The sequence below is a fragment of the Phyllopteryx taeniolatus genome, chromosome 16 (genome assembly GCF_024500385.1).
Source record: "Phyllopteryx taeniolatus isolate TA_2022b chromosome 16, UOR_Ptae_1.2, whole genome shotgun sequence".
Classification (NCBI taxonomy): domain Eukaryota; kingdom Metazoa; phylum Chordata; class Actinopteri; order Syngnathiformes; family Syngnathidae; genus Phyllopteryx; species Phyllopteryx taeniolatus.
The window spans coordinates 3,466,309-3,492,993 of record NC_084517.1 but is presented as its reverse complement, the minus strand read 5'-3'; the positions used below and the strand labels follow the sequence as shown (position 1 = coordinate 3,492,993).

The 26,685-nt window shown below is 40.3% G+C and overlaps 1 protein-coding gene and 1 long non-coding RNA gene across 2 annotated transcripts in view; one reads left to right on the top strand and one right to left on the bottom strand.

Moving 5' to 3' along the window:
• On the bottom strand, positions 1–22,507 carry LOC133466176 (uncharacterized). Its single transcript, XR_009784871.1, has 3 exons — positions 22,128–22,507; positions 21,598–21,700; positions 1–434 (listed from the first exon to the last, which is right to left on the bottom strand). It is a non-coding gene; the product is annotated as an uncharacterized LOC133466176 (long non-coding RNA).
• ppl (periplakin) overlaps positions 20,326–26,685 on the top strand; it is a 20,334-nt gene continuing 13,974 nt past the window's right edge. Inside the window, exons 1-6 of the mRNA XM_061749620.1 lie at positions 20,326–20,538; positions 24,294–24,393; positions 24,764–24,918; positions 25,000–25,120; positions 26,115–26,240; positions 26,407–26,448. Coding sequence (XP_061605604.1) covers positions 20,489–20,538; positions 24,294–24,393; positions 24,764–24,918; positions 25,000–25,120; positions 26,115–26,240; positions 26,407–26,448 — 594 coding nt within the window. The 5' untranslated portion in view covers positions 20,326–20,488. The remainder of the gene's footprint in view (positions 20,539–24,293; positions 24,394–24,763; positions 24,919–24,999; positions 25,121–26,114; positions 26,241–26,406; positions 26,449–26,685) is intronic.

Genomic DNA, 26,685 nt, shown 5'->3' with positions numbered 1-26,685 from the left:
TAAATAAAATGAAATTCCCACATGAACCATATGAAAACAGGTTGAAATATGTTTACAGGCAGTTTAAAAGTCCTGTGGTCATTTTACCTCGCTGACTTTAGCTTTCATTAATATTGGTGGTCTAACCTGGACACTTCCTTGTCTAACGGCAATGTCAATTTCATTATGTTAGCGCAGTTACAAACTAAACCTTTGCGTGTTCTATACAAAATCTGCAATCGAACTATTCAAACATTTTACAATTTCAATTTTTCAATTTTCTTCACCCCTTGTCCTCATTTGGCTCACGGTTGAGCTGGAGCTTATCGCAGATGTCTTTTGGTGAGAGGTAGGGTGCACCCTGGTCTGGACAACAATCTCCCCACAGGAAGGCCACGGCTTAGAATTGAACCCCAAATTCCAGAACTGTGAGGTAGATGTGCTAACCGCTCAACCTGTAGTGAAAATAAATTAGCAGAAATTATGTAACTAAAACATTCAAAAACGTTTACCGTAATTTCTCGTGTGTATAATGTGCCCCCATGTATAATGCGCACCCCCAAAGTTGACCTCAAAATGCGTGTAATTTGTGTAATGCATTTTCAAAATGCATGATTTTGCTTCTACCCATATGATCAAAACATGACCATAAATAAATTAATGATGGTTGTTATTCAGTCATCAGTCATATTTATAAAAAAAAAACATTTCACAAATTCTTCCAGGGTATGTAAACTTATGAGCACAACTGTACATATTATGCAGTACCCCTGTCATATTGGAATGAAAGTGTAGTCTACACCTTTTTCATAACCTCTAGGTGGCATACTAGAATGAAAGTGTACAAATTTTTCATAACCTCTAGGGGGCGCTGGCATAGTGGAATGAAAGTGTACAGCTTTTTCATAACCTCTTGATGGAGGCATACATTGATAAAATGTAAAAGTATTTTTATTTTCTCTTATACCTATGTATAATGCGCACTATTGACTTTTGACAATTTTGGGGGTAAAAAATGCCCATTATACACGAGAAATTACGGTAACCTATTTGTAACCCAGCATTTGTCAAAGATTTCTTTGAAGCTAGGCCTGCCCTGTAAAACTACATTAGCTTAATCATGCCAATGATCACTAAAAATATCAACTTAACACACAAACCAACCAACGAATGGGGTTGGAAACAATATCTCTCACCTTGGTGTATTTCGCGCTCAGCGAAACTAGCAACAATATATCGTATAATATATAAAAATAACACTGTGTATATTGAGGGCAGGGAGTAGGGAAGGCCGCAGCTGTTTAATGTTCTTTGAACTGAGGTCCTCTTTCCCACACTTTAAAAATCCATGTGGTAGACATTTGTTTGATAATGTATTTCCCAACAGCGATGAAAAAAGATTTCATTTAAAAAACAAACAATTAAATGGATGAGTAAGCAAAATCGCACAGAAATGAAACTCAGGTGTACATATAGTCGTACATTAAAATGAGCAGCCATCCTCCTGTTTTGTTGTTGTTTTTATTTTTTACCTATTTTCCATGGTAGTAATGTTAGTCTTTATTTCTTTATGCGCTCCCACCTCAGTTACCATAGAGGGCAGCATTAGCCTTTAGAGTTGTTTGCAAGCTAATGTTTTTGAGATTATTGCAGTTTAGGTGAGTGTGAGAGTGATTCAGTCTTCAATTTAATTCAATTCTGATCTGTATGGGTTCTGCACCATTATGTAAATACAACACATATAAAATCTATTTAAATAAATATATCTGAAACAATGAAAATTTAATGAATGACGATAAAAGAAATGTTGATTATTAAGTATACAGCCAATTGTTTGTTACTGTTCTATCAGTGTAAAACAAAGACGTTGGTAAATAAAACTAGGGTGGTATCGCAAAATATTCAAATCCAACCGAAAAAGCAAAACATACTTCTGGCATTAATCCTTTAAATGTTCATGAAGGCGGCATGGTGTCATGGCGGTTATCACATCTGCCTCACAGTTCTGAGGACCGGGGTTCAAATCCCGCCCCCGCCTGTGTGGGTTTTCTCCGGGTACTCGGGTTTCCTCCCACATCCCAAAAAACATGTGTGGTAGGTTGATTGAAGACTCTAAATTGCCCGTAGGTGTGACTGTGAGTGGGAATGGTTGTTTGTTCATATGTGCCCTGCGATTGGTTGGCGACCAGTTCAGGGTGTACCTCGCCTCTCGCCCGAAGATAGCTGGGATAGGCTCCAGCGCACCCGTGACCCTAGTGAGGATAAGCAGTACAGAAAATGGATTGCAACAGCTTACATACCAGCAATGAAGCTTGTATTATTTCACGCTTTGTTTCAGTAGAGACATTATCGTAGTAACAAAATATGATCCTGGTGTGCCGCTCTGGGCCAAGGTTTACGGTAAACACGCAGCTGAGATATGCGTCATCTCTCTCCTGCGCTTCAACGCTGACTGCGTGAAAGTGTCACCACTCATTCCCCTTGGAATCAATGAGATGGAAAGTGTAGGCCGTAACAGGATGCTCAGTGTGAAAACACACGCACACACAAGCACGCACGCACACACACACACACACACACACACACACAGAGATGACAAGGTGGAGTTGACTGAGGGTTCAGTGGTGCTGCATTTAATATCCCATATACCTGCATAAGTCTTAATTCAGCAGTATTCTGCTGACTGCTTTGAAGCTAAGGCATGCATTTTTTGTTGTTGTCATTTCATACTTGACCTTAGCCTGAAGGTAACCTGAATAACCTGTGAATATAACAATATCAATATGTGCATAGAACTACACTTGAAACTATGTGAGTGCCAGGATGCACATGTCTTGAAACAATGAGTCCCAGCCCTTGAACAATGAGCCCCTGCAACTCATCATCACGGAATACAGATACAGAAATCCTACGCTATATCACGGTTCTTGCGTCGCTGTCACGCAATATTAAAATTTTTTATTAGTTGTTACTCCATTTTTTACACTGTACAATATGTTTCTGTTATCCATTGCGCTCTCTTGCAATATATAAAGTGTTTAGTTTTTTAATTTCAATTTTTTTTTAGGACGATATATTTGGCATAATCTGTGCCCTGCAGTTCCTCTTTTGGAGCTTGGATGGCGCTTTGTGCCCCGCCCTCCCCGCTCTATCTCGCTCCCCAGGAATTACCACCTCCTTGCCTGCGCACCTGTTCCCAATCAGCACTCATCACTACCTGTATTTAAGCCTGCCTGACCCAGGGATCTGGTGCCAGTTTCTGATTGGTTTAGAAACCAGATGGGTTTCATGTGTCTGCTTTCAAGTCGCAGAATTTTTTTTTATCTTCCTGTGCGTACAGGTGGCCTCGCTCATCATTTTTTCTTTTTTTCTTGTTTTTTTTTAGCCACACCGTTCAGAAGTTAGGGCACATACGTGACCAAATTAGTCGCACTCTACAGCCCTGTCTTGTCAAAAAAATGTATACGCCGGCTTTCCAGCACCACGCCAGAATACTTTAATATAGCATTGCGTCCTTAGACGCAGACTGATCTTATTTTATGCGTCCTTGCTCACTTTCTGTCGTGGTCTGTGTATTGGTTTGGGGTGTGTTTGGTTTTGTTTTATGTTTTCCTGTGTCCCATGTTTTTCATGTCTTGTGTGCTCATTTATTGTATCCACCTGTTCTCGTCAACATTCCTACCTTGTGTCGACCAATCAGCTCCCTCCAGCCACTCGTGTCTTGTCCAGGTGTTTGGACTTTTGTTGATTTAGCGTAACCTCCTTGATCCTTGTTTGACTTTTTTGGAAATTCAATTTTTTTTTGATATTACTGCACTCCTGCCGTGCACACCTACCTCCCTGCTTCCCTGCACTTGGGTCATCCACGTTTGTGACAATATGACCACACAAGGACCCAGCAGGAAGCTCACAGCGTTGCCCTGCATGCCACCATTCTGCCTCCCACTGCTCTCAGCCTGCTAACCATACCTACCGTCCTCCAGTAAGCCCCATCGTTCCTTTTTCTTTGACCTTTTTATTAGTGTCCCCCACTTTTCCTAGCTATTCATACCTCCACGTTTCTTTCAGATTCAAATGTTTCCCATTGTGAAGATGACCCCGATTGAGTTAACCTCCCTTCTGATTCTGACTCTGACGCAGATTTAGTTGACTCACATGAGCTTGGATCTGGGTGTTTTTGATATACTGTGTGGCTTTCGCTTTGCATGGTAGAGTTAACTTGCATTTGGAGATGTAGCGACAAACTGTTAACTGACAATGGTTTTCTGAAGTGTTCCTAATGTCATGTGGCAATATCCTTTACATAATGAGGCCTTTTTTTTTTTAACGCAGTTCCTCCTGAGGCATCAAATGTCACGGGCATTCAATGTTGTTTTTCAGCCTTGCCGCTTAGGTGCAGAGATTTCTGCAGATTCTCGAAATCTTTTGATGATATAATGGACTGTAGATGATAAAATCCCCTAAATTCCTTGCAACTGTATGGCTGAGAAATGTTGTCCTGAGTGTTGGACTTTTTGCTCACATAGCTGTTCACAAAATGGTGAACCTTGCTCAATCAGTGTATTCAAGTGAATATACAGTAGGTTGAAAACAATTTGCAAATGTTTTTTTTTTTTTCATTTTACTCAATGTCCCAATTTCATTGGAATTGGTGTTTGTGTTTAAAATGTGAATGGGTAAACAACTACACCTATAATAAAAATTAAGTAAAACTAAATTTTCATGTGCCACATGTACCTTGTAATCTTTTAGGACCGCCATGCACTCCTCACTACCTGCTACATGACACAAAGCACTGAACCTTATTCGTGGGTTGGAGGTTGGTACGGTATGCACAGTGTTACCTTCATGTTCTGTACTACTGTAGGAATTTGTGCATATATTTTTAAAGCCCAAAAATGTGTTGGCCTCTGCTTCTCTGGCTGGGCCACGTGTGGCCCGTGGGCACTAGTCCATCACATGGCACAAATAGAGACAGACAACCCACTTGCATTCACACAATCACGAAGTGAAAACTGAAGCCTCACTCAACAAACGTCAGACAAGTGAACTACTATATACAGTGGGTGCGGAAAGTATTCAGACCCCCTTAAATGTTTCATTCTTTGTTATATTACAGCCATTTGCTAAAATCATTTGTTTTTTGTTTTCCCCTCATTAATGTACACACAACACCCCATATTGACAGAAAAAAAATTGAATTTTTGCAGATTTATTAAAAAAGAAAAACTGAAATATCACACAGCCATAAGTATTCAGACCCTTTGCTCAGTATTTAGTAGAAGGACCCTTTTGAGCTAATACAAACATGAGTCTTTTTGGGAATGATGCAACAAGTTTTTCACACCTGGATTTGGGGATCATCTGCCATTCCTCCTTGCAGATCCTCTCCAGTTCTATCAGGTTGGATGGTGAACGTTGGTGGGCAGCCATCTTCAGGTATTTCCAGAGATGCTCAATTGGGTTTAAGTCAGGGCTCTGGCTGGGCCATTCAATAACAGTCACAGAGTTGTTCTGAAGCCACTCCTTCATTATTTTAGCTGTGTACTTAGGGTCATTGTCTTGTTGGACAGTGAACCTTCAGCCCAGTCTGAGGTCCTGAGCACTCTGGAGAAGGTTTTCGTCCAGGATATCCCTGTACTTAGCTGCATTCATCTTCCCTTCGATTGTAACCAGTCGTCCTGTCCCTGCACCTGAAAAACACCCCCACAGCATGATGCTGCCACCACCATGCTTCACTGTTGGGACTGTATTGGACTGTATTTATACCAAACTCCATGTGGGCTTTTCATGTGTCTTGCACTGAGGAGAGACTTCCGTCGGGCCACTCTGCCATAAAGCCCCTGACTATTATATACATATATATATATGTGTGTGTGTGTGTATATATATATGTATGTATGTATATATAAATGTATACACACGATTTCCACAAATTCCAAAAACAATTTGAAATGTGGACTTGTCGGACCACAGAACACTTTTCCACTTTGCATCGGTCCATCTTAGATGAGCTTGGGCCCAGAGAACCCGACGACGTTTCTGGGTGTTGTTGATAAATGGCTTTTGCTTTGCATAGTAGAGTTTTAAGTTGCACTTACGGATGTAGCGCCGAACGGTATTTACTGACATTGGTTTTCTGAAGTGTTCCAGAGCCCATGTGGTGATATCCTTTACACATTGATGTCGATTTTTGATGCAGTGCCGCCTGAGGGATCGAAGGTCACGGGCATTCAATGCTAGTTTTCGGCCTTGCCACTTACATGCAGTGATTTCTCCAGATTCTCTGAACCTTTTGATGATATTATGGACCGTAGATGACGAAATCCCTAAATTCCTTGCAATTGTATGTTGAAGAACATTGTCCTTAAACTGTTGGACTATTTTCTCACGCACTTGTTCACAAAGAGGTGAAACTCGCCCCATCTTTGCTTGTGAATGACTGAGCAATTCAGGGAAGCTCCTTTTATAGCCAATCATGGCACCCACCTGTTCCCAATTAGCCTGTTCACCTGTGGGATGTTCCAAACAGGTGTTTGATGAGCATTCCTCAACTTTCTCAGTCTTTTTTGCCACCTGTCCCAGCTTGTTTGGAAAGTGTTGCAGCCATAAAATTCTAAGTTAATGATTATTTGCTAAAAACAATAAATTGTATCAGTTTGAACATTAAATATCTTGTCTTTGAAGTGTATTCAATTAAATATAGGTTGAACATGATTTGCGAATCATTATATTCTGTTTTTATTTATGTTTAACACAACGTCCCAACTTCATTGGAGTTGGGGTTGTACAAAAGTGCGGTAAAGATCCTACTCTCCTGGCTAATTATCGGCCCTTATCAGTGATTAATGGAGATAGCAAGATTATCTCGAAAGCCCTCGCAGCGAGACTTGACCAGGTACTCCCGTCGATAATCCAATATGACCAGACAGGCTCCATTAAAAGTAGAAGTTCCACAAATAATGTCAGACGTCTGTTAAATTTAATAAGCATGTCACAGCATAAAAATCTAAACGCAATCATCATGTCACTTGACGAAGAGAAAGCTTTCGAAAAAGTTAACTGGGCTTTCCTCTTTGCAGTACTTTGCAAATTTGGCTTTGGAGATTCATTTATACATTGGATAGCAGCATTATACAATTCGCCGAAAGCAAAAAGCCAAACTTTTACATTACAAAGAGGAACCAGACAAGGATGTCCACTCTGGAAAAAATCTGAGATGATTAAAGATGCTGGAATAACTTGCCTATATCACTACTGGGAAGAATAGCCGCAATAAAAATGAAAACCTTACCTCAAATAATTTATTTCCAATGATTCCATTTAAGACCACATTTAAATGGTTTCAAACTTTAGATTCTGCTGTAGTAAATTTTTATTCAAAAAATAAGAAAAATAGAATTAGTCTATCCAATCTTCAGAAAAGTAAACAGGTGGGAAACTTTAAACACTATTATTAAGATAACCAATTCCAATACCTCATCAAATGGTTGCATCACAATGAGGAGTGTGATTCTTGGCTGAACTGTTCCAAGAATTCCAAATAACAGGCGGAAACTTTCTCCAATACAATAAATTAAAAGCAGCAATAATAAAATAATAAAAAAAAGAATACCAACACTCCAGAGCACCCTCGAACTGCCGGAGTTTGTCAAGCAAATAGTGAAGCTTCTCCCGCAAAGTAAAATAAATCTCTCAAAGGTTTATGAATTAATTTCATGTACTAAATCAATGCACTTACCAATCACCAAATGGGAAGAAGACCTTTCCATGTCTGCTGACCGTAACTACTGGATACAGATATGTAACAATACGTTTAGCGTGACAAAAAAAAACACACACAAATCTACAGCTTATACAATATAAAGTGCTCCAGAGTACACACTTTACTCAGTACACTATGCATAAAATGGGCTTTTCTCCAGCTAACATATACGCGCAATGCACCATAAATACTCCAGACACCTATTTTCATGCTATATGGGAATGCACACCAATTCAATGCTTCTGGTCTTCGGTTACACAAAAACTCTTATTTTGAATTTCAGGATTCCACTTTCCCCAAGATTGCGCATACTTAGCGACTTAAGCATAATCGACATCCCTAACAAATATTCACAATCATTACAAAGTCTATTAAACTGGAAAAACAAACGCGCTATTAACATCAATCACTGGCTAAATCTCATTATAGAATATATTGTGTTAGAAAAAATATCAGCAGAATGAAAAAATCAAATACATATATACGTAGATAGCTGACTCTGGGCATGTATACATATGCATGAATGACACAGACTCCCCACGTTTTAATGCATCACATACACCCATCTCTGGGGGACGGCGGGTCTTGAGTGGGGGGGATTTGGCTATCAGGCAGCAGTGCACTTTTTATATCCACTGCAGCCTTGTTCCTTTTTTGTAATCTGCCTGGTGAGCCGACACTATTGTGCTTTTTAACAAGTGGAAACAAAATAGTCTCAGATCATTTCTTTGAGCTGAATTTGCTTTAATTTGTTATCTTACATTCTTAAGATTTTTTTTTTTAATATTTTGTTTTAGATGAAGTGATATTGTTCAGCAAAATTTGAATTTGCACATTATTTTATTTCATTATTTTTATTTTATTTGACATTCATCCTATGATTTTAAAAAAGAAATCAGAAGTTACTCACGAGTTACTACTTGAATATTTTTTCAACTAATTTTTTTTTTTTTTTTACTGAGTACTTTCTTACTCTTAAGTAATTATTTGGCATATTATTCGAAAGGAACAGTACTCCAACCTGAGTACAATATTTGGCTACAATATGCGCTCGTGACTGAACACATGCTGCCCTCATCTGGACAGTCTCACATGCAACCGTCTCCCACTTCCAACGCCACATCCGTTTCCCTTGATGTACAGAATTATTCAGACAATTTACTATTGTGATTGATGGAGTAGTTTTGTTGTTAGAAGATTCAGGAACAGACAACATGGTTTGCGAGAATATATTCACAGTCATCCGTGCTTCTGCACACTTGTCACATGACATACCTGCGTAAGGTGTGGTGCCCCCCCCCCCCCCCCCCCTTTTTTTTTAGCACAAATGCCAAGCTTTCATCTTTCAGCTACAGTAACTGGAATGTCATGTAAAAGAATGTGACTCACATTTCCGTACCAGCAGATTATACAGTAACTACTGCACACAGAGTGGTCCCATCACAGTTGCTTGACTCGTCACACTACATATGTAGTAACATCTGGAGTTTGCTTGTTCATCCACACACAACCATTTTGTAAACTGTCCATTCTCAGACACACACATGATGTAAACATCTGTTTGTCCATTCATAAAAGCAATAATACCCAGCAGTATGGGCTCATGCACTTCACAGGTGGCTACAAAATGGACACACAAATTAGATCACTTACTCATCTATTTAACTGTAACTAACTTTTAAAAAGGTATTTTCAGTTAGTCGGTATCAGTGAGCACTCGAGTATTCTTTTACTGGTATCTCTCTCAAAAAAAAAAAAAAAAGTGGTATCGAACATCCCTACTATGTATATGGAATTAACTAAGCCAAGGCTCATTTATTCTAGTGGTGCTAATGGAATAATTACCTCTATTCGAAATTATGACCACTGTTTTGTTTGTGACATCCGCCTCGCAGTTCTGAGGACCTGGGTTCAAATCCCCGCCTGTGTGGAGTTTACACGTTCTCCCCGTGCCTGCGTGGGGCCACTCCGGTTTCCTCCCACATCCCAAAAACATGCATGGTAGGTTAACTGAAGATGCTAAATTGCCCGTAGGTGTGAATGCTAGTGCAAATGGTTGTTTGTTTTTTCGTGCCTTGTGATTGGCTGACGACCAGTTCCGCCTTTAGCCCAGAGTCAGCTGGGATGGGCTCCAAGCACGCCTGTGGCCCGAGTGAGGATAAGCGGTAAAGAAAATGAATAGATGGATCGATTTTGTTTTACTTTGTTTCATTTTACTTTCACATATTCTATTTTAAAAGACTTATACATATCCATGGTATGTTTAATGTTTTTCTTGGTTTGAATATTTTTAGCAGTGTTGTGCTCAAGATCACTCAATCCGAGGCCAAGACTTGCCCAAGGCCAAGATAAGACCAAAGACCAAGATTTGTGCGAGTCGAGACCAAGACCGATACAAGTTGACATAGTGACAAGACTGAGACCATAAAAATCCATTTTAAAAACCGTGGCAATGTTGAACTTTTTAATGTTCTTTTATTTGACAGCCCGCGACCCTAGTGTGGTGGATAAGCGGTACGGAAAGGCATGGATTTATTTGACAGCCGAAAACACAGAGTTAGCAACTCTATCAAAACGCAACATGCAAAAATGTCAAACCTTCAAAAAAAGTCAACTAAGTTCTTGGAAAAAAAAAAAAATCCTATCTAATCAATCAAGTTACAGAGGCAATGCAATACCTCATCCACTGTTTAATAAATGTCGGATACCAGTTTTATTTCTTTTATTATTATTATTATTATTTTAATTATTTTTTTTTTTATCATAACAACTCTCCCCAACGACTAGAAATGATAATGGACCTCAATGAAAAACTCAATGTTATATGTGACCTGCCATACATTTCCTGACCATCCTATTTAATTACAGGATGCGTTCTAATCACTGTGATCTTCAATCATCCATCCATCCATTTTCTACACTGCTTATCCTCACTAGGGGGGGGGGGGGGGCATGCTGGTGCCTCTCCCCGCTAACTGCGGGCAGGAGGCGGGGTCCACCCTGAACTGGTCCTCAGAACTGTGAGGTGTGTGTGCCAGTCGGCCATCTTCAAACATTTACTTGTTTAATTTTAGTGCTTTTACATTTGATGCAAACGTCCACAACCAAAGATATGTAATATAGAGATTTAGTATAATGTGCCTGCATAAGAAAGAACTCTCAACAGGAGGCAGATGCAGCAGTGGCTGCAGGAGAGGTTTTAGAATGCATCACATATTTGAGGCCAGGGTGGAGTCATCTTACATCTAAATTTTACATGGGTGGCTCAGTGTAAGAATGTCCCCCCCCTCCCCCCTCCACCCCCACATTGATTCAGCACATTTGTTTGTAAATAGATACATGGTGTATTTCATGAAACATGTTTGTTTGAATAGAGCATAGTTGTCACTGATATGCTATTGCTTTGTTGCAATCACGCTGAGACAGAACAGCTTCCTCAGCTGTTTTTTTCTTTGTTTTTAAATGCTTTTACTTATGTAAAGCACATTGAGTTACATTCTGTATGAAACGCGTTATATACAACCCCAATTCCAATGAAATTGGGACGTTGTGTTAAACAAATAAAAACAGAATACAATGATTTGCCAATCATGTTCGACCTATATTTCATTGAATACACTACAAAGACAATATTTGAAATGTTCAAACTGATAAACTTGATTGTTTTTAGAAAATAATCATTAACTTAGAATTTTATGGCTGCAACACGTTCCAAACAAGTTGGGACAGGTGGCAAAAAAGACTGAGAAACTTGAGGAATGCTCATCAAACACCTGTTTGGAACATCCCACAGGTGAACAGGCTCATTGGGAACAGGTGGGTGCCATGATTGGGTAGAAAAGGAGCTTCCCTGAATTGCTCAGTCATTCCCAAGCAAAGATGGGGCGAGGTTCACCTCTTTGTGAACAAGTGCGTGAGAAAATAGTCCAACAGTTTAAGGACAATGTTCCTCAACGTACAATTGGAATGAATTTCGGGATTTCATCATCTACAGTCCATAATATCATCAAAAGGTTCAGAGAATCTGGAGAAATCACTGCATGTAAGCGGCAAGGCCGAAAACCAACATTGAATGCCCGTGACCTTCGATCCCTCAGGCGGCACAGCATCAAAAATCGACATCAATGTGTAAAGGATATCATCACAGGGGCTCAGGAACACTTCAGAAAACCATTGTCAGTAAATACAGTTCGGCGCTCCATCCCTAAGTGCAACTTAAAACCAAGCCGTTTATCAACAACACCGAGAAGCGCCGCCGGCTTCTTTGGGCCCGAGCTCGTCTAAGATGGACTGATGAAAAGTGGAAAAGTGTTCTGTGGATTGTTTTTAGAAATTGTGGACGTTGTGTACTTCGGGCCAAAGAGGAAAAGAACCATCCAGACTGTTATGGACGCAAAGTTAAAAAGCCAGCATCTGTGATGGTATGGGGCTGTGTTAGTGTCAATGCATGGGAAACTTACATATCTGTGAAGACACCATTAATGCTGAAGGGTACATACAGGGTTTGGAGAAACATATGCTGCCATCCAAGCGACGTCTTTTTCATGGGCGCCCCTGCTTATTTCAGCAAGACAATGCCAAACCACATTCTGCATGTGCTTCGTCGTAACAGAGTGCGGGTACTAGACTGGCCTGCCTGCAGTCCAGACCTGTCTCCCATTGAAAATGTGTGGCGCATTATGAAGCGTAAAATCCGACAACGGAGACCCCGGACTGTTGAACAGCTGAAGCTGTACATCAAGAATGGGAAAGAATTCCACCGACAAATCTTCAGCAATTAGTGTCGTCAGTTCCCAAACGTTTATTGAATGTTGTTAAAAGAAAAGCTCAACATGATCCTGTCCCAGCTTTTTCGGAACCTGTTGCAGCCATAAAATTCTAAGTTAATGATTATTTGCTAAAAACAATAAAGTTTATCAGTTTGAACATTACACGGCTATTCAATTAAATATAGGTCGAACATGATTTGCAAATCATTGTATTCTGTTTGGCGGCACGGTGGACGACTGGTTAGAGCGTCAGCCTCACAGTTCTGAGGACCCGGGTTCAATCCCCGGATGGATGGATGTATTCCATTTTTATTTCTGTTAAACACAACGTCCCAACGTCATTGGAATTGGGGTTGTATAACTTCATTTCGTTTCCATACCCTGAATCGTTCGGTCTCTGACACTGACAAACCTGTGTCAGACAATGGAAAGTTGTTGTTTTTAAATTGAAAACGCATTTTGTTTCTTCGGGAAGAAGTTCCTGTCTTCTGTAAAAACACGTATTCACAATACAGTGAAAATACACAAATGAAGTGACAGATTACGTGTAGTGAGTGGTAATTAACGTTAAAAGGCTACACTACGATATTAACGACAATCGCTGCATTTTTTTGCAGTGTGGCTGACACCTCTCATGAGCCATAGAATGCAACATAACATAACATTCAGAGTCACCTCAGACTCAGGATGTATGCCAACACCCTTGGCAACAATGTGCCATACTTGTCATACCAACTCTTGACCCGCCTCCTCCAGGTAATTAACTTCAGTGACAGCCAAACACACCTTAAAGCTGCTGAGGTCCCACCTCCAAAGGGAATGTGGAAACCCAACAAAGACCATACTTGTGTCCATTCATTGGCGGAGTAATGTGTGCAACATCAACCTCATCACATTCAGTCACGTGGCTGCATTATTGTCACATACACAATGTCTGTACAAAAACTGGATCGCTATGACTGAGTTGTTGTTAATGACTTTTCCCAGTTAAAAATGATCATTTTTGCGGAAACATGCAGATAATAGATTAAAACCTCTTTTTGGAACACACATTAAAAGCAACCATATCATTCAAATGTATTATTGTAGTTGCTGAGTTAGGGAACACATTGGCCTTGGTATTATTCAGCTGCATGTCCCTTTCACAATTGCCCTGTGATTGACTGGAGACCACTGCAGGGTGTCGTCCACCTTCCAGGATTGTCTCCGGTCACAGAAATGTGTGTTTTTGGATGTTATTGTCGCAACAATGACTCTGGACAAATGCACTTTAGTTTTGTGACATCATTGCCTTTTACGGAATCTCAAAAAGCACATACAAGTCAATAAATCCTAATAATCTTAAATCTGACAATGCTGGAACACACAAAAAAATGCTTGAAAGCCTGTCCTCTTCCTGTCAGCTATTTTGGATATGACGTCATTGTTGGAAGCCTGTCAGCAGCAGAGAGCTGTGATTGAATTTCTTGCATTAGCTTGGGATCTGCCACTAAACATTTTCAAAAGGTTGCAAAATGTGTACGCCGTTAGGGTTATGTCATCGATGAAAACACATGATGGTGATGTCATCAATGGTGACTCTACGATCTCCTCTAATCAGTGCGTCGACCCGAGCACTATTCCCACGATTAACCGCTAAAGATGGTCGGCCGCTCCTTTGCTTGTCCTGGAGGTCACTCAAAGCAGGCTCTTGTTCTTCACCTTTAATCCTGGACACCCACTTTTTTTTATTCTGCTGTAGCCTACTGCATTAAAAATATACTTGGGGGCCATGTGGTTGACTTTATAGTTCCCTCACAGTGCACTTGTGTTCAAGAAATGTTGGGGCCTTGCCCAAGCAGTGGTGGTTCTAGCCCGTTTTTAGCGGGGAGCCAGACTGGGTTCAAGTGTTTTTGCAGGGGGACCAGACTATAATCATCAAGGGGGAATTGGAAGTTTTGACAGCCTAGTCCGGTCACATCCTATCCATTTTGACAATGGGGTGGGGGGCACCGGGGCCAAGCCCAATGTTAGGGCAGCCCCCTGGCCGCACCCGAGAGCCTCCACTGTGCTCAAGGACACTTCAGCTGCAAGTCACACTTCGGTGTAGATGAAAAGTAGAGTGAATGCCTGAGTAAAACTCCTTTTAAGTTGATATACAGCATTTGATTGGTGTTTCAATAAGCTCAGCTGTTGTACTACGTCGTGCTTGTTCTCCTGATACACGAGTTATTATCACTCAGAATGCTGCTAAACCAGTCCAACAATGCAGGCAGACGTTCCAGTCATCGTACCGTACTGATGTGACTTCCTGATTATCCCCTTCATTACCACCTGTCACAAATACATAGGACTTTCTGAGACATGTTTATGGGGCAACTTCAATGACAAGCTCAGCTTCTGATACTAGGCCTTCCTCAACCCGAGTTGTGCTAGTGTTATGAATTTGCTGACTGAAAAGCACAGTGTATACAATGGTGCCTTGAGATGCAAGTTTAATTTGTTAAGTGACTAAAAACACTCATATATCAAATTATATTTCCCCACTGAATAATAGTATAATAGTATAATAGTTCAGCTTGTTGTGAGTTGAGTTCACACGACTCTCAAATTCTTGCTCGTAAGTCAAAGCAAAAAATTGGCCGAATGACGGCCCATATCTCGAAAAACTTGTGTCACTTGTATCTCAAGGAATCATTGGACTGTATACTAAACCTTTGCCAGAAAGTCTACAAAGCTGCATTTTTCCTGGTTAGTTTCCTTTTGTAATTGACAATTTCCAACTACAAGAAAAACCCAAACAAACTTGTTTAACATCTTATGTAAAGATAAGTGAGGCATAAAACATCGCATACCGTAACTAAAAACATCCCAAAATGTACCGAAAGGAGTAACAGAAAAGAGAGACAGAAAGAGACTGTTTAAAGGATAAAAACCAAAGCGCATCCAATGTAACTTTAATGCAGCAAGAGCACATAAGGTATGCGTAAGAAACTACTCAACTCTGCATTCACCTGCCACACCTATGTGAGCAGCATTCCACACGAGAGAATCCTGTGAGAACCTGCAAAGTTTGCATTGATGATCTTCTTCTTCTTCTTCTTTTCCTTTCAGCTTGTCCCATTAGGAGTCGCCACAGCGCGTCATCCTTTCCCATGTAAGCCTGCATCATCCTCTCTAACACCAACTGCCCCCGTGTCTTCCCTCACTACATCTATCAACCTTCTCTTTGGTCTTCCTCTTGCTCTCTTGCCTTGCAACTCCATCCTCATCATCCTTCTACCAGTATACAACTCCAATTCCATTGAAGTTGGGACATTGTGTGAAACATTTAGTAAATAAATCTTAACTTGGAATTTTATGGCTGCAACACGATCCAAAAAAGCTAGGACAGGGTCATGTTTACCACTGTGTTACATCACCTTTTCTTTTAACAACATTCAATAAACGTTTGGGAACTGAGGACTATAATTGTTGAAGCTTTGTAGGTGGAATTCTTTCCCATTCTTACTTGATGTACAGCTTCAGCTGTTCAACAGTCCGTGGTCTCCGTTGTCGTATTTTACGCTTTGTAATGCGCCACACATTTTCAATGGTAGACAGGTCTGGACTGCAGGCAGGCCAGTCTACTACCCGCACTCTTTTACTATGAAGCCACGCTGTTGTAACACGTGCAGAATGTTGTTTGGCATTGTCTTGCTGAAATAAGCAGGGGCGTCCATGAAAAAGACGTTGCTTGGATGGCAACATGTTTCTCCAAAACCTGTATGTACCTTTCAGCATTAATGGTGCCTTCACAGATGTGTAAGTTACCCATGCCATTGACACTAACACAGCACCATACCATCACAGATGCTGGCTTTTGAACTTTGCGTCCATAACAGTCCGGATGTTTCTTTTCCTCTTTGGCCCGTAGGACACGACATCCACAAGTCGTTGGCTAGTGTGCTATTGTTCTCAGCTTGGGGGGATCGTCGCTTGTAATTAGTCAGCGATTGGAATGCATGCCAGACTGATTTAGAGTCGTTTGCGCTAAACTGTTTTTCCAACTTTGCTGCATAGTTTCTCATTGCAATGTTAATTTCTTTAGTCAGCTGGTTTCTAGCTCGATTATACAGGGCCCTGTCCCCGCTCTGATATGCGTCCTCCTTAGCTTGGCGAAGCTGCTTAAGTTTAGCAGTGAACCACGGCTTGTTGTTGTTGAATCTGCGAAAAGATTTTGTTGGTACGGAAACCTCTTCACAGAAACTGATATAGGATGTGACAGTGTGCGTATATTCATCCAGGCTGCCAGCTGAATTTTCAAAGACACTCCAGTCTGTGCAGTCTAAACAGCTTTGAAGTTCCATCTTGGCTTCATTGGTCCACTTTTTCACTGTTTTCACTGTAGGCTTCGCGCATTTAAGTTCTTGCCTGTACGTCGGTATTAAGTGAATTAAGCAGTGATCAGACGAGCCCAGGGCTGCACGAGGTATAGCACGGTATGCGTTTTTTACCGTAGTGTAGCAGTGGTCTAAAGTATTATTTTCCATGGTAGGACAGTCGATGTGCTGCTTGTATTTAGGGAGTTCGTGGTTGAGTTTAGCTTTGTTAAAGTCCCCGAGAATAATGAGGGGTGAGTCCGGGTGTTTTTTTTTCAATTTCGTTGACTTGTTCGGCGAGCGTTAGCAGTGCGGCGTTCGTGTTAGCTTGAGGCGGAATGTAGACTCCAGCCAGTATGAATGATGCGAACTCATGTGGCGAGTAGAATGGTTTACAGTTTAAAAATAGCGACTCCAAATGCGGGCTGCAGTGTGTGCTGAGCACCATGACGTCCGTACACCATTTTTCATTGATATAGAGGCATATCCCGCCGCCCTTTGTTTTCCCCGATGATTCCATGTCGCGGTCCGCTCGATGAATGTGGAAGCCGGGAAGCATGACGGCGGGTACAGCGTCGCAAAGCCAGGTCTCCGTGAAGCACATGGCCGCGGAACGTCCGAAGTCTTTACTGGTCTTTAACAGAAGATGAAGCTCGTCCATTTTGTTGGGTAGGGAGCGTACATTCGCGAGGTGGATCGACGGGAGCGCCAATCTGTGTCCTCTCTTGCGGAGTTTCACCTGAATGCCGGCCCGTTTCCCTCTGTGGCGCCGCTTCCGTCTCCATGCGCCGAAAATCGCGGACGCCGCTCCGAAAGTTGGTGACAGAAAGTCCGGAGTAGCCTCCTTGTTGGTTAGCAGGTCTCCCCTTGCGTAAGTGAGTCGTGTAAGGTCTCCAAAGACGGACGAAAAACACAAAAACAAAAACAATACGAGAGAGCGTGTTACCGAGGCGACCACACTGGTAGGCGCCATCTTGGATATGGACTATTTTCTCAAAGAGGTGAACCTCACCCCATCTTTGCTTGTGAATGTGAAAGCTCCTTTTCTACCCAATCATGGCACTCACCTGTTCCCAATTAGCCTGTTCACCTGTGGAATGTTCCAAACAGGTGTTTGATGAGCGTTGCAGTGTTGCTGCCATAAAATTCTAAGTTAATGATTATTTGCTATAAACAATCAAGTTTATCAGTTAGAACATGAAATATCTTGTCTTTGTAGTGTATTCAATTAAATATAGGTTGAACATGATTTGCAAATCATTGTATTCTGTTTTTATTTATGTTTCACACAACGTCCCAACTTCAACAGAAGTGAAGTCAGCCCCAAGTGTAAATCTTTGTAAGTTCAGGTTAAAAACTATGATTTGTTTTCTCATACTTATTTATGATTGAACATTTTGGAGCATTTTCCATTTTTAAAAGATCGTTCTTGCACTGTACATTTTTTATTTATTTTTTTTGTTGTAAATTTTGTCTCTTTGTTTTTTAATTCTTTTAAGCTCTCTTTCCTTTTCTGTACTTGTTGTGTCTTATGTCTTTTGTTCTTTGTTTTTAAATGCTTTTAATCATGTAAAGCACATTGTGTTACCTTGTGTATGAAACGTGCTATATACTGTAAATACATTTTCTTGCCTTGTCTTACAATAGAAAAAATGTACAATAAGAGAGAAAAAAACAATAAAGTCATTACATTACATAAAAACAATTGTCATTTATGACAATAAAGTCAAAATATCAGAAAATAATGTAATTTTACAGGAATAAAGTCAAAATATTGTAATGTTATTGAGGGAGGAAACTGTTCTTAAGTAACGATTCTTTAAAATGTATTGCACATCAAAGGTCAATAAAATAAAAGTTTAAAAACGAATCGTTCTCAAACATTAAATGCGAATGTATTGAACTTAAAGTTAAATACAACTGAACTGCACTTAGGCAGTGATTCATTTGTATACAAGTAGAGGGAGCCCGCATACCACTTGTGGTATTAAAGCACGTGCCGCTGTTTAATAAGCAGTTAAAGTGTGTCTGTTATGTGGCGATCCACACACACTTGACAAACTTTATGAGATCTTGGTGGAGTTACAACGGCGTACACACAAAGTAACAATGCGAAATAAGCACGTGTCAGAATAAAGTATGTAGTACGTTATTCTTAGATCCGTTGTGAATCGAATCACAAAATTTTGATTCAGCGTGCGTTTTTTTTTTCCGGCAGACTCGAATGCCAATTTGAATCACCGCTGATTTGTGCATAGCCCTAGTATTTAGAAACAAAACACAGAAATGACTTTATGGACTTTTTGAGTAAAGTACAGATACCTGAAAAATCCACTTAAGCACAGTTAAAACGTATTTGTACTTTTTTTTTTTTTACTTTCTACCACTGCATTCATAACTATGGAAGCGTATGGCATTCACTTGGATTAAAAAAATAAAATAAAAAAACTTCTGTTTTTCTGAGTAATTTTTTTTGAGGGCTTTGTTTTTTTAAATATTTTTTTCTGTTTTTCTGAGTATTTTTTTCAGTTTTTCTGACTAAATATTTTAATATATTTCCTTCCCCTGTTTTTCTGAGTAATTTAACCACCCCCCTCCCTGTTTTTCAGACTATTTTTTTCTGTTTTTGTGACTAATTTTTTTCTAATGACTAATAACAATACCATCTATGTGACTCAAAGACAGGAGTATCTCCCAGTGTCTTAAACCCATATAAAAATAAAACTTGATCAAACTAAATAAGCCGGTCATGTTGCTTACTACGGAGTCCGCAAAGAGTCACCTGCAGTTCGCAGGTTCTCGCATGAGTTCGATGTGTACCGATAAAGAATTATTCAGAAAAACAGGTGGGGAAAAAACATTTGTCAGAAAAACAGGTGGAAAAGAATTGTCAGAAAAACGGGGGAAATAATCACTAAACCGGGGGGAATTAGTCATTAAACTTTAGACAGAAAAACTCAGAAAAATAATTTGTCAGAAAAACAGAAAAAAAACCTCAGAAAAACAGAAAAAAATATTCAAAAAAAAACAAAGCCCTCAAAAAAATTCTCAGAAAAACATGATTTTTTTTTTTTTCCAATATATCCAAGTTAATGCAATACGCTTCCGTACATATCAATGGACACTTTAGAGTCTGCATTCATTTATTTATTTAGAACAGAGGAGGAGTACTCAGAGAAACCCCACACCCACGCAAGCACGGCGACAACTTGCAACCTCCACACAGGGAGGTGCTGAGCAGCAAAGAAAAGCTGTGCATTCTGTAGTAGGTGTACTGCAATTGCAGTGTGTCAAGTCACATTCTCGATGTATAACGCCCTCGTGCATTGGCGTTCACATGTACTCAAAAGACATTGTCAAGTCGAACCGGTTCAGCCAGTGCAACGCGGCGCACGCGTGCGTGCGTGCGTGCGTGCGTGCGCCTTTGGCTGTCAATACCTGCGCGGCTGCATGGAGCCCCGCCCCTGCAGGCTGTCAACTAGACAGGTGTGGAGCGACTAAAGTCAACTCAAAAGGGGACTCCTCCGGGTAATGATCGCAGTGGAGCAGGTCGGGGAAGCGTCGACATAGGCGGAAGGGTGTGTGGACGAAGCTGACACACGGCAAACACACGCGGACAAGCTCACCCGGTCACCATGATGAAAAAAAAGAGCAAAAGTTCCATCGTGACTCCGGTCAAGCAAACGTGAGTAGCCTTTTCAATTCTCCATGTGGCTCGTTGTATTCATGTGCATTACATAATGGTCAGACTTCCTGCAATTCACCATTTAAAGTCACCTTCATATTTCCCCTAAAACGTCTTACTTAATTAAGTTACAACTTGAAGATGACTTCGAAATATAGCTGCCTTACCAGGTTCACTAAATGTATTTTTGTTTTCATTTCCCAATATATTATTTACAGTCCGCTTACAAAATATGTGCATGCAGGCATGACCACTTTACAGACATGGGTGTGAGATTTAAATACCAGTCCATTAGTTTGCATGATTTGTGCTCTTTTCAAGAGCGGGTGTGGCACTGTTGTAAAGTTGTAGTAACTGGTTTGATAGGTATTCACCTGTGCCTCCTTTAAAAGACAATGTGCATGGAATTGCTTGCAGCCTCTCCCACACGCCACAGTACTGTCTCCCTGAACCAAGCTGCGGCTGATGGCGTTTGGATTGGTTATGCGCAGCTGAATTAAGTTAAACAAATCATTATCTCCAAAATATTCTCTTTTCGTCCGTACTCGTAGTGACCTGCTCTCAGTCGCTTAGTTGCGCGGAGATGAAATGATGTGTTTAAGAGTAGAGCGTCATTCCGCAGGTTTTAGGGAGGGTTGGGGACCCGGGCGACAGAAGAGTTTGTCATATTTTTTTTCCAGTAGTTTTCCCAGACTGCCATAGACAGATAACAAGCATTGTATAATTTCTTCTCATTTACATACGTAGCTAAAATACGGGGCCCCTAAAGGGACATGGGGAGGAAAAAAAAGAAAAAGACACGTGTTTCTCATTGTAACGAGAAAGTTTCTCTTTACAACGAGAAAGTTTCTCTTTACAACGAGAAAGTTTCTCGTTACAACGAGAAGGTTTCTCGTTACAACGAGAAGGTTTCTCGTTACAACGAGAAACTTTCTCATTTGAATGAGAACTGTAAACCTCTCTGTCTACCTGTGAGTGCACACATAGCAAAATATGGCTCAGCTCTTCTATAGCCTATACTGCTATATTCGTGTGATGAAGGTTTACATTTACACTCACCTTATCTTCTTTTAGTTGGTCGATGACACTATCAGGTATATCCCTTGTTTTGGGGAAAGAGAGCAAGTCCCCTTCTGTTGCCATTCTCACAGCTTGACATGCGCTGGAAGAAAGTTTTAAATAAGCTACTGTACGAAAGCAGGAAGCTACCGCTAGCAGGTAAATAAGATAGCACTCAGAGGTAGACGTTTCTCATTCAAACGAGAAAGTTTCTCGTTGTCCCTTTAGGGGCTCCGTACTAAAAAGCTATATTATTATCATTATTATTATTTGTTGGAGTAGTAGTAGTAGTAGTAGTTGCAGTCGTAGTAGTATATTTATATAAATAAGTTACGAAGTGACAAGAATTGCAGCATGCAAACATCAACCACCAAACAATGGTAAACCATACCATGGCATCACTCACTGTATGTCTCAATTTTGCTCTGCAGACAAGAATAAACTATACGTAGCTGTATATGTCTGTATTACACCACACCAAGTCAAACAAGCGTTATTACAGTGGACTATACCAATGTTAGCAAGCTTACCTGCAAAATTGCAAAAGTACGAGGAGATGTAAAGGTTTCAAGCTTATACTCCGAGGAGTTGCGCTGCAGTGCTGGACAAGTCTTCGTACGTCGTTTTTATTTGATTTCATTTCTATTTATTTTCTTTATGTCTTCTTGGTGAATTTCAGGGCGGCGCCCTTGCACCCTCTGTTGGCCAGCTGCCACCAATAGTGCGGAATTCCTGTGACGCAATCCTGCCCACTTGGTTCTGTTATTGCTGCGCTTGTTTTTAATTTGGTTGCTGAACAGAGAGAGGGGGAAAAAAGACCGTGACAAAAAGCTTCAAACTGTTTATATACGGGTTTAGATCTGTTACAAGTATTTCTTAACCTAACCTCTTGATAGAATGTTGGCAAATGTGACTACTGATAAGGTATAATGTCTCTCCCAACGTACACACAGAGACCAGGCACCAGTAGAAGGATTTACTGTGATGATCACAACAAATGACAACAACCACACCCACTATGACTTTACCATTTGAGCCTTCTGTTCCCAATTGGTTTCCCCGCTCTGTGGAAACATCTGAGTTGTGTGTTTCTAATGCTTTTGTGTCAGGAACGTCCCCCGAACCAGCACATGTTTGAATTAGTGCAAGTGAGCAACCAAGGAAACATTTGACAACACCCTTAAAGAAAAAAAAAGAAAAAAACATGCAGGAAAACATGACATTTCCTTCAAATGTTCCAACTGCACAACCCTGCTGTTTGTCTTTTGAAAGCATTTTCATTACGATTGCTCCTTTTTTTTTTTTTTTTTTTTGTTAAATATGAAATTATGTAAAAGCCACATTTTGGCTTCCACAAGGGCCTTTTGGTTAAGAGAATATTACCTTGGCAATTACGGGTTTGTGTTTAAATGATCGGGTGGTTTTTTTTGTTGTTGTTGTTGTTTGGATGGAACAGCCGCTGTTAGATTGTCAGACATTAGGCCACACGCCAGTCCAAACTTTTTCTCGATTTGTTTCACATTAAAAAAACAAAATAAACATGAAAGAGGCTGTTATGCAGATGAATGTGAACTAGTGTTTTAAAATGACATGTACATAATTTGTCAAACGCACACACATGAACACGCGCTGTCACTGCACTCGCACAATTCGATTCGATAAATATTCAGCCGTGATGACATTTTTACGATTCATCAGTTTATATACTGTGTACCTAACAGCACCTCAGGAGGAATGAAACAAGCTAAACCTCTACTGAGTCATATTTGTGTTTAAATGGGAAATATTTGGTCTTGAAACGTGAACTCGTCTTAAACGCAGGAATATAATGTAAAAATTGCTATATCTAATTAGCCATATTCAAGCTGCTTCTACTCAACAGTATGTCGTCTGGTGACTCACAACTTTTTTACTAAAAGCTCTAGTCTCATCAGTGCTATAAGCGTCTCCGATTGAAAACACATGAAATGTTACAGTGCATTACTGTTTGACGTATTTGATGTGTTTTTTTTTTTTAATTGTTCCTATGAGGTAAAGATGAAAGCAACGCAACACTTTTGACAGCAAACTGGCCCAGCTGGTTTTTTAGCTTCCTTTTCCTGTCTGTGAGCAGACACACCTCGTGCTATCACTTTGACCGCTATGATTGCAATGAGGGCGGAAGTCCACCAAGCACTCATCGCGCTCACAGTCGCGCCTTAATTGAGCATAGGTCGGGGTTAGTATATGAGATCTTAATAGTTTATATAATTTTAGTTGACACCCTACTTGATTGGGAGAGGCTCACCAGTTTAATGGCCATCTGACTATGTTTTTGTACAGTATATTAATCCAGGAAACTCAACTCCAGTTATTAGGAGTAAAATAATTGCTAAAAGATGAAAGCCAACTTCCATACTTAAATGTGTATTAACATACTGTACAATTGCAGATTAATACGATCCAATATAAGCGCTGTTCAAGTTATTCTTAGGCACGTTTCAAGTCTACACCACTAGTAAATCCATGATAATACAGATAAACAACTCCCTGAGTTATTTTTATGTATTATTCTGAATCCTTGTTTGGGCCAATGGGTGTAAAATGATATACAGTCGGCCGCAGTTTTTGCTGATATATGCAGCAAAGACATTTTGTCAGATCATTGAATGCTGTGTCAGGCAATAGCCGTTTCTCACTCTGGCTTTTTCTTTCAGGGTTTCTTCCACAGAATTGACAGCGCTGATCGAGAAGCTGCAGAAGAATGCTGATAAGGTGGAGAATAACATCTATGATGTGGAGCAGAACCTCAACAAGGTACAATTTGCTCAGAGGTTAAACAACAACAACTCTTTCAACGCCAGTCGTCTTCAGGAAAGACAACCTGTTGAGTGCCAGCTGATTTAGAGCATTCTGGCTCATCTTTAAAGGCCCACAGAATATTGTTTTTTGACTATGTAAACACAGAGACGAACTATTTACAAACTATTAACAGGCTATTTAGAGTTACATGTTCCTTCGTGTGTGTGTGTGTGTGTGTGTGTGTGTGTGTGTGTGAGCGCACGCGGGCATGCATACGCATGTGTGCATGTGTTTTTTCACATAATGAACATGCACTGTGGGGGGGGGGGGGGAAATGAGTGTATTCCCCCTATGTTTGTCTCACACTGACTTGTCTTTGCTGCAGGATGTAAGTAAGATCAATGAAGGCAAGCAACCGTTGTATCAGGAAGACACCAACAAGCGCCTCCTCAATTCTCTGGATCTGCTTGTTGGCCTGGATGATGATGCTGTCAACGCCAAGCGCCTTCAGCATCCTCAGGCAGAGATGATTGAACAAGAGTGAGTAATAGTCTGTGCCTTCCTTCATTTAACGTTTTCCTAAGTGGCTCAATGACTGCGTGCGTGTGTCTGTTTACACAGCATGAGGCAGCTGCGTGAGAGAGTGATGAAGTTGAGGGAGGACCGTGAACGCATCTACCAACTCATTCGCACAGATGGGGTGCCCACCATCAACTGGGGCAACATGATGGATGAGAAGCTGGTAGGGAGCAGATATAGTGTATAATGCGCATTTGGTAGTCATTTAGTTTGTGAAAGTAATCAAGCAGCCAGGCAGTTTTATTTTAATAGACTCAATAAGGGCCAAAACAATGTGAAGACAACTCAAAATGATTAGCAAGTGTTCACAATTAATAATTGTTATATTTGATTTATGCTTTACATTTTGCATGATATATTTGTATTGTTAATATATCATTATATAGTCTTTTTGCAACTGTGTGAGAAGTATCTAATTAAGCTTCTTGAAGAGGGTTTATATGCCACCACCTTCGGCATTCGGCAAAACAGGTTGAATGACTTCCTTCTAGTTCACGTGACTGGCGGAGCCCTATGGCAGGTCTAAAGCAAGTCTACAAATATTCGACGTCTACAGTACAGTCTTTTGTTTTACACAAGATGTCTTCAAGAGTCACCAAAGATGACCATATCCAATGTTTAGATTTCATTCGTGTTTACATGTCATATCATATATGTACAGTATAAATGAAATGCTACCAATGTATTTCAATCATTCATTCATTTTTTTATATAGCACTTTTTATACATGCAATGAAACCCAAAGTGCTTTACATGAATTCAAATAAAGCCCCCCAACCACTTCTTCACAGGGACACAGACACATACACACATACAGGTGTTTACATTTTGTCCAAAGACACCAGCCATAAAGAAAACTAAATTTTAGCAAGTTCAGATTCAAACCAGCGTGTCATCAGCCCGTGGTTACGCTAATTATCGCAGCATCCACAGGGAGTCTGCAAACCTATTTTCTCGGTTTGGTCACATAAAGTTCCGCATAAAGTGGATTCAATTCAAGTCAAGTGAGTAAGATGATTACACACTGTAAAATGCAGGCATCTTTATGGTCAAACTGACTAAAGAAAGTCATTTTTAAAAATATTATAATTACTTTGAATCAGTTACAGCAATATGCATGAGTAAAGTTAGTTGTTTGCTTTAATCTGGTTTCTTAGGACATGCTGAGCAACAAGGGCTTTGCCCAGGACCTGCCATCTGTGGAGAATGAGGTGGAGGAGCACAACATCTTCCATAGTGAGGTGGAGGCTTTGGCTCCTCACATTTCTGCCGGTGGTGACAAGGTACAAACAAACAAAGCAAAACAATTGTTCTATGTAAAGCTGTTAGGATTTTCACTTTCTGTGATAAAGTACATATTACAACAATGTATAAGTAATGAAACACTTTTAGTCCATTTAAAATGTCTTGGCAAAATGTGTTTTTTACATTTTGTCTGTGTTTCTACAGGAATATATCAGTGGGCTCCAGATGAAGTACAACAAACTGTTGGTAATGAAAGTCACACACTATCCTGCACATGTGTACCTATATGCAGAGGTGGGTAGAGTAGCCAAATATTGTACTCAAGTAAGAGTACAGTTACTTTAGAATAGTACGACTCAAGTAAAAGTAAAAAGTAGTCATCCAAATATTTACTTGAGTAAGAGTAAGAAAGTACTTAATGAAAAACTACTCAAGAGTAACTTGTGAGTAACTGGTGATTTTTTGTTTTTAAATTCGAGCATG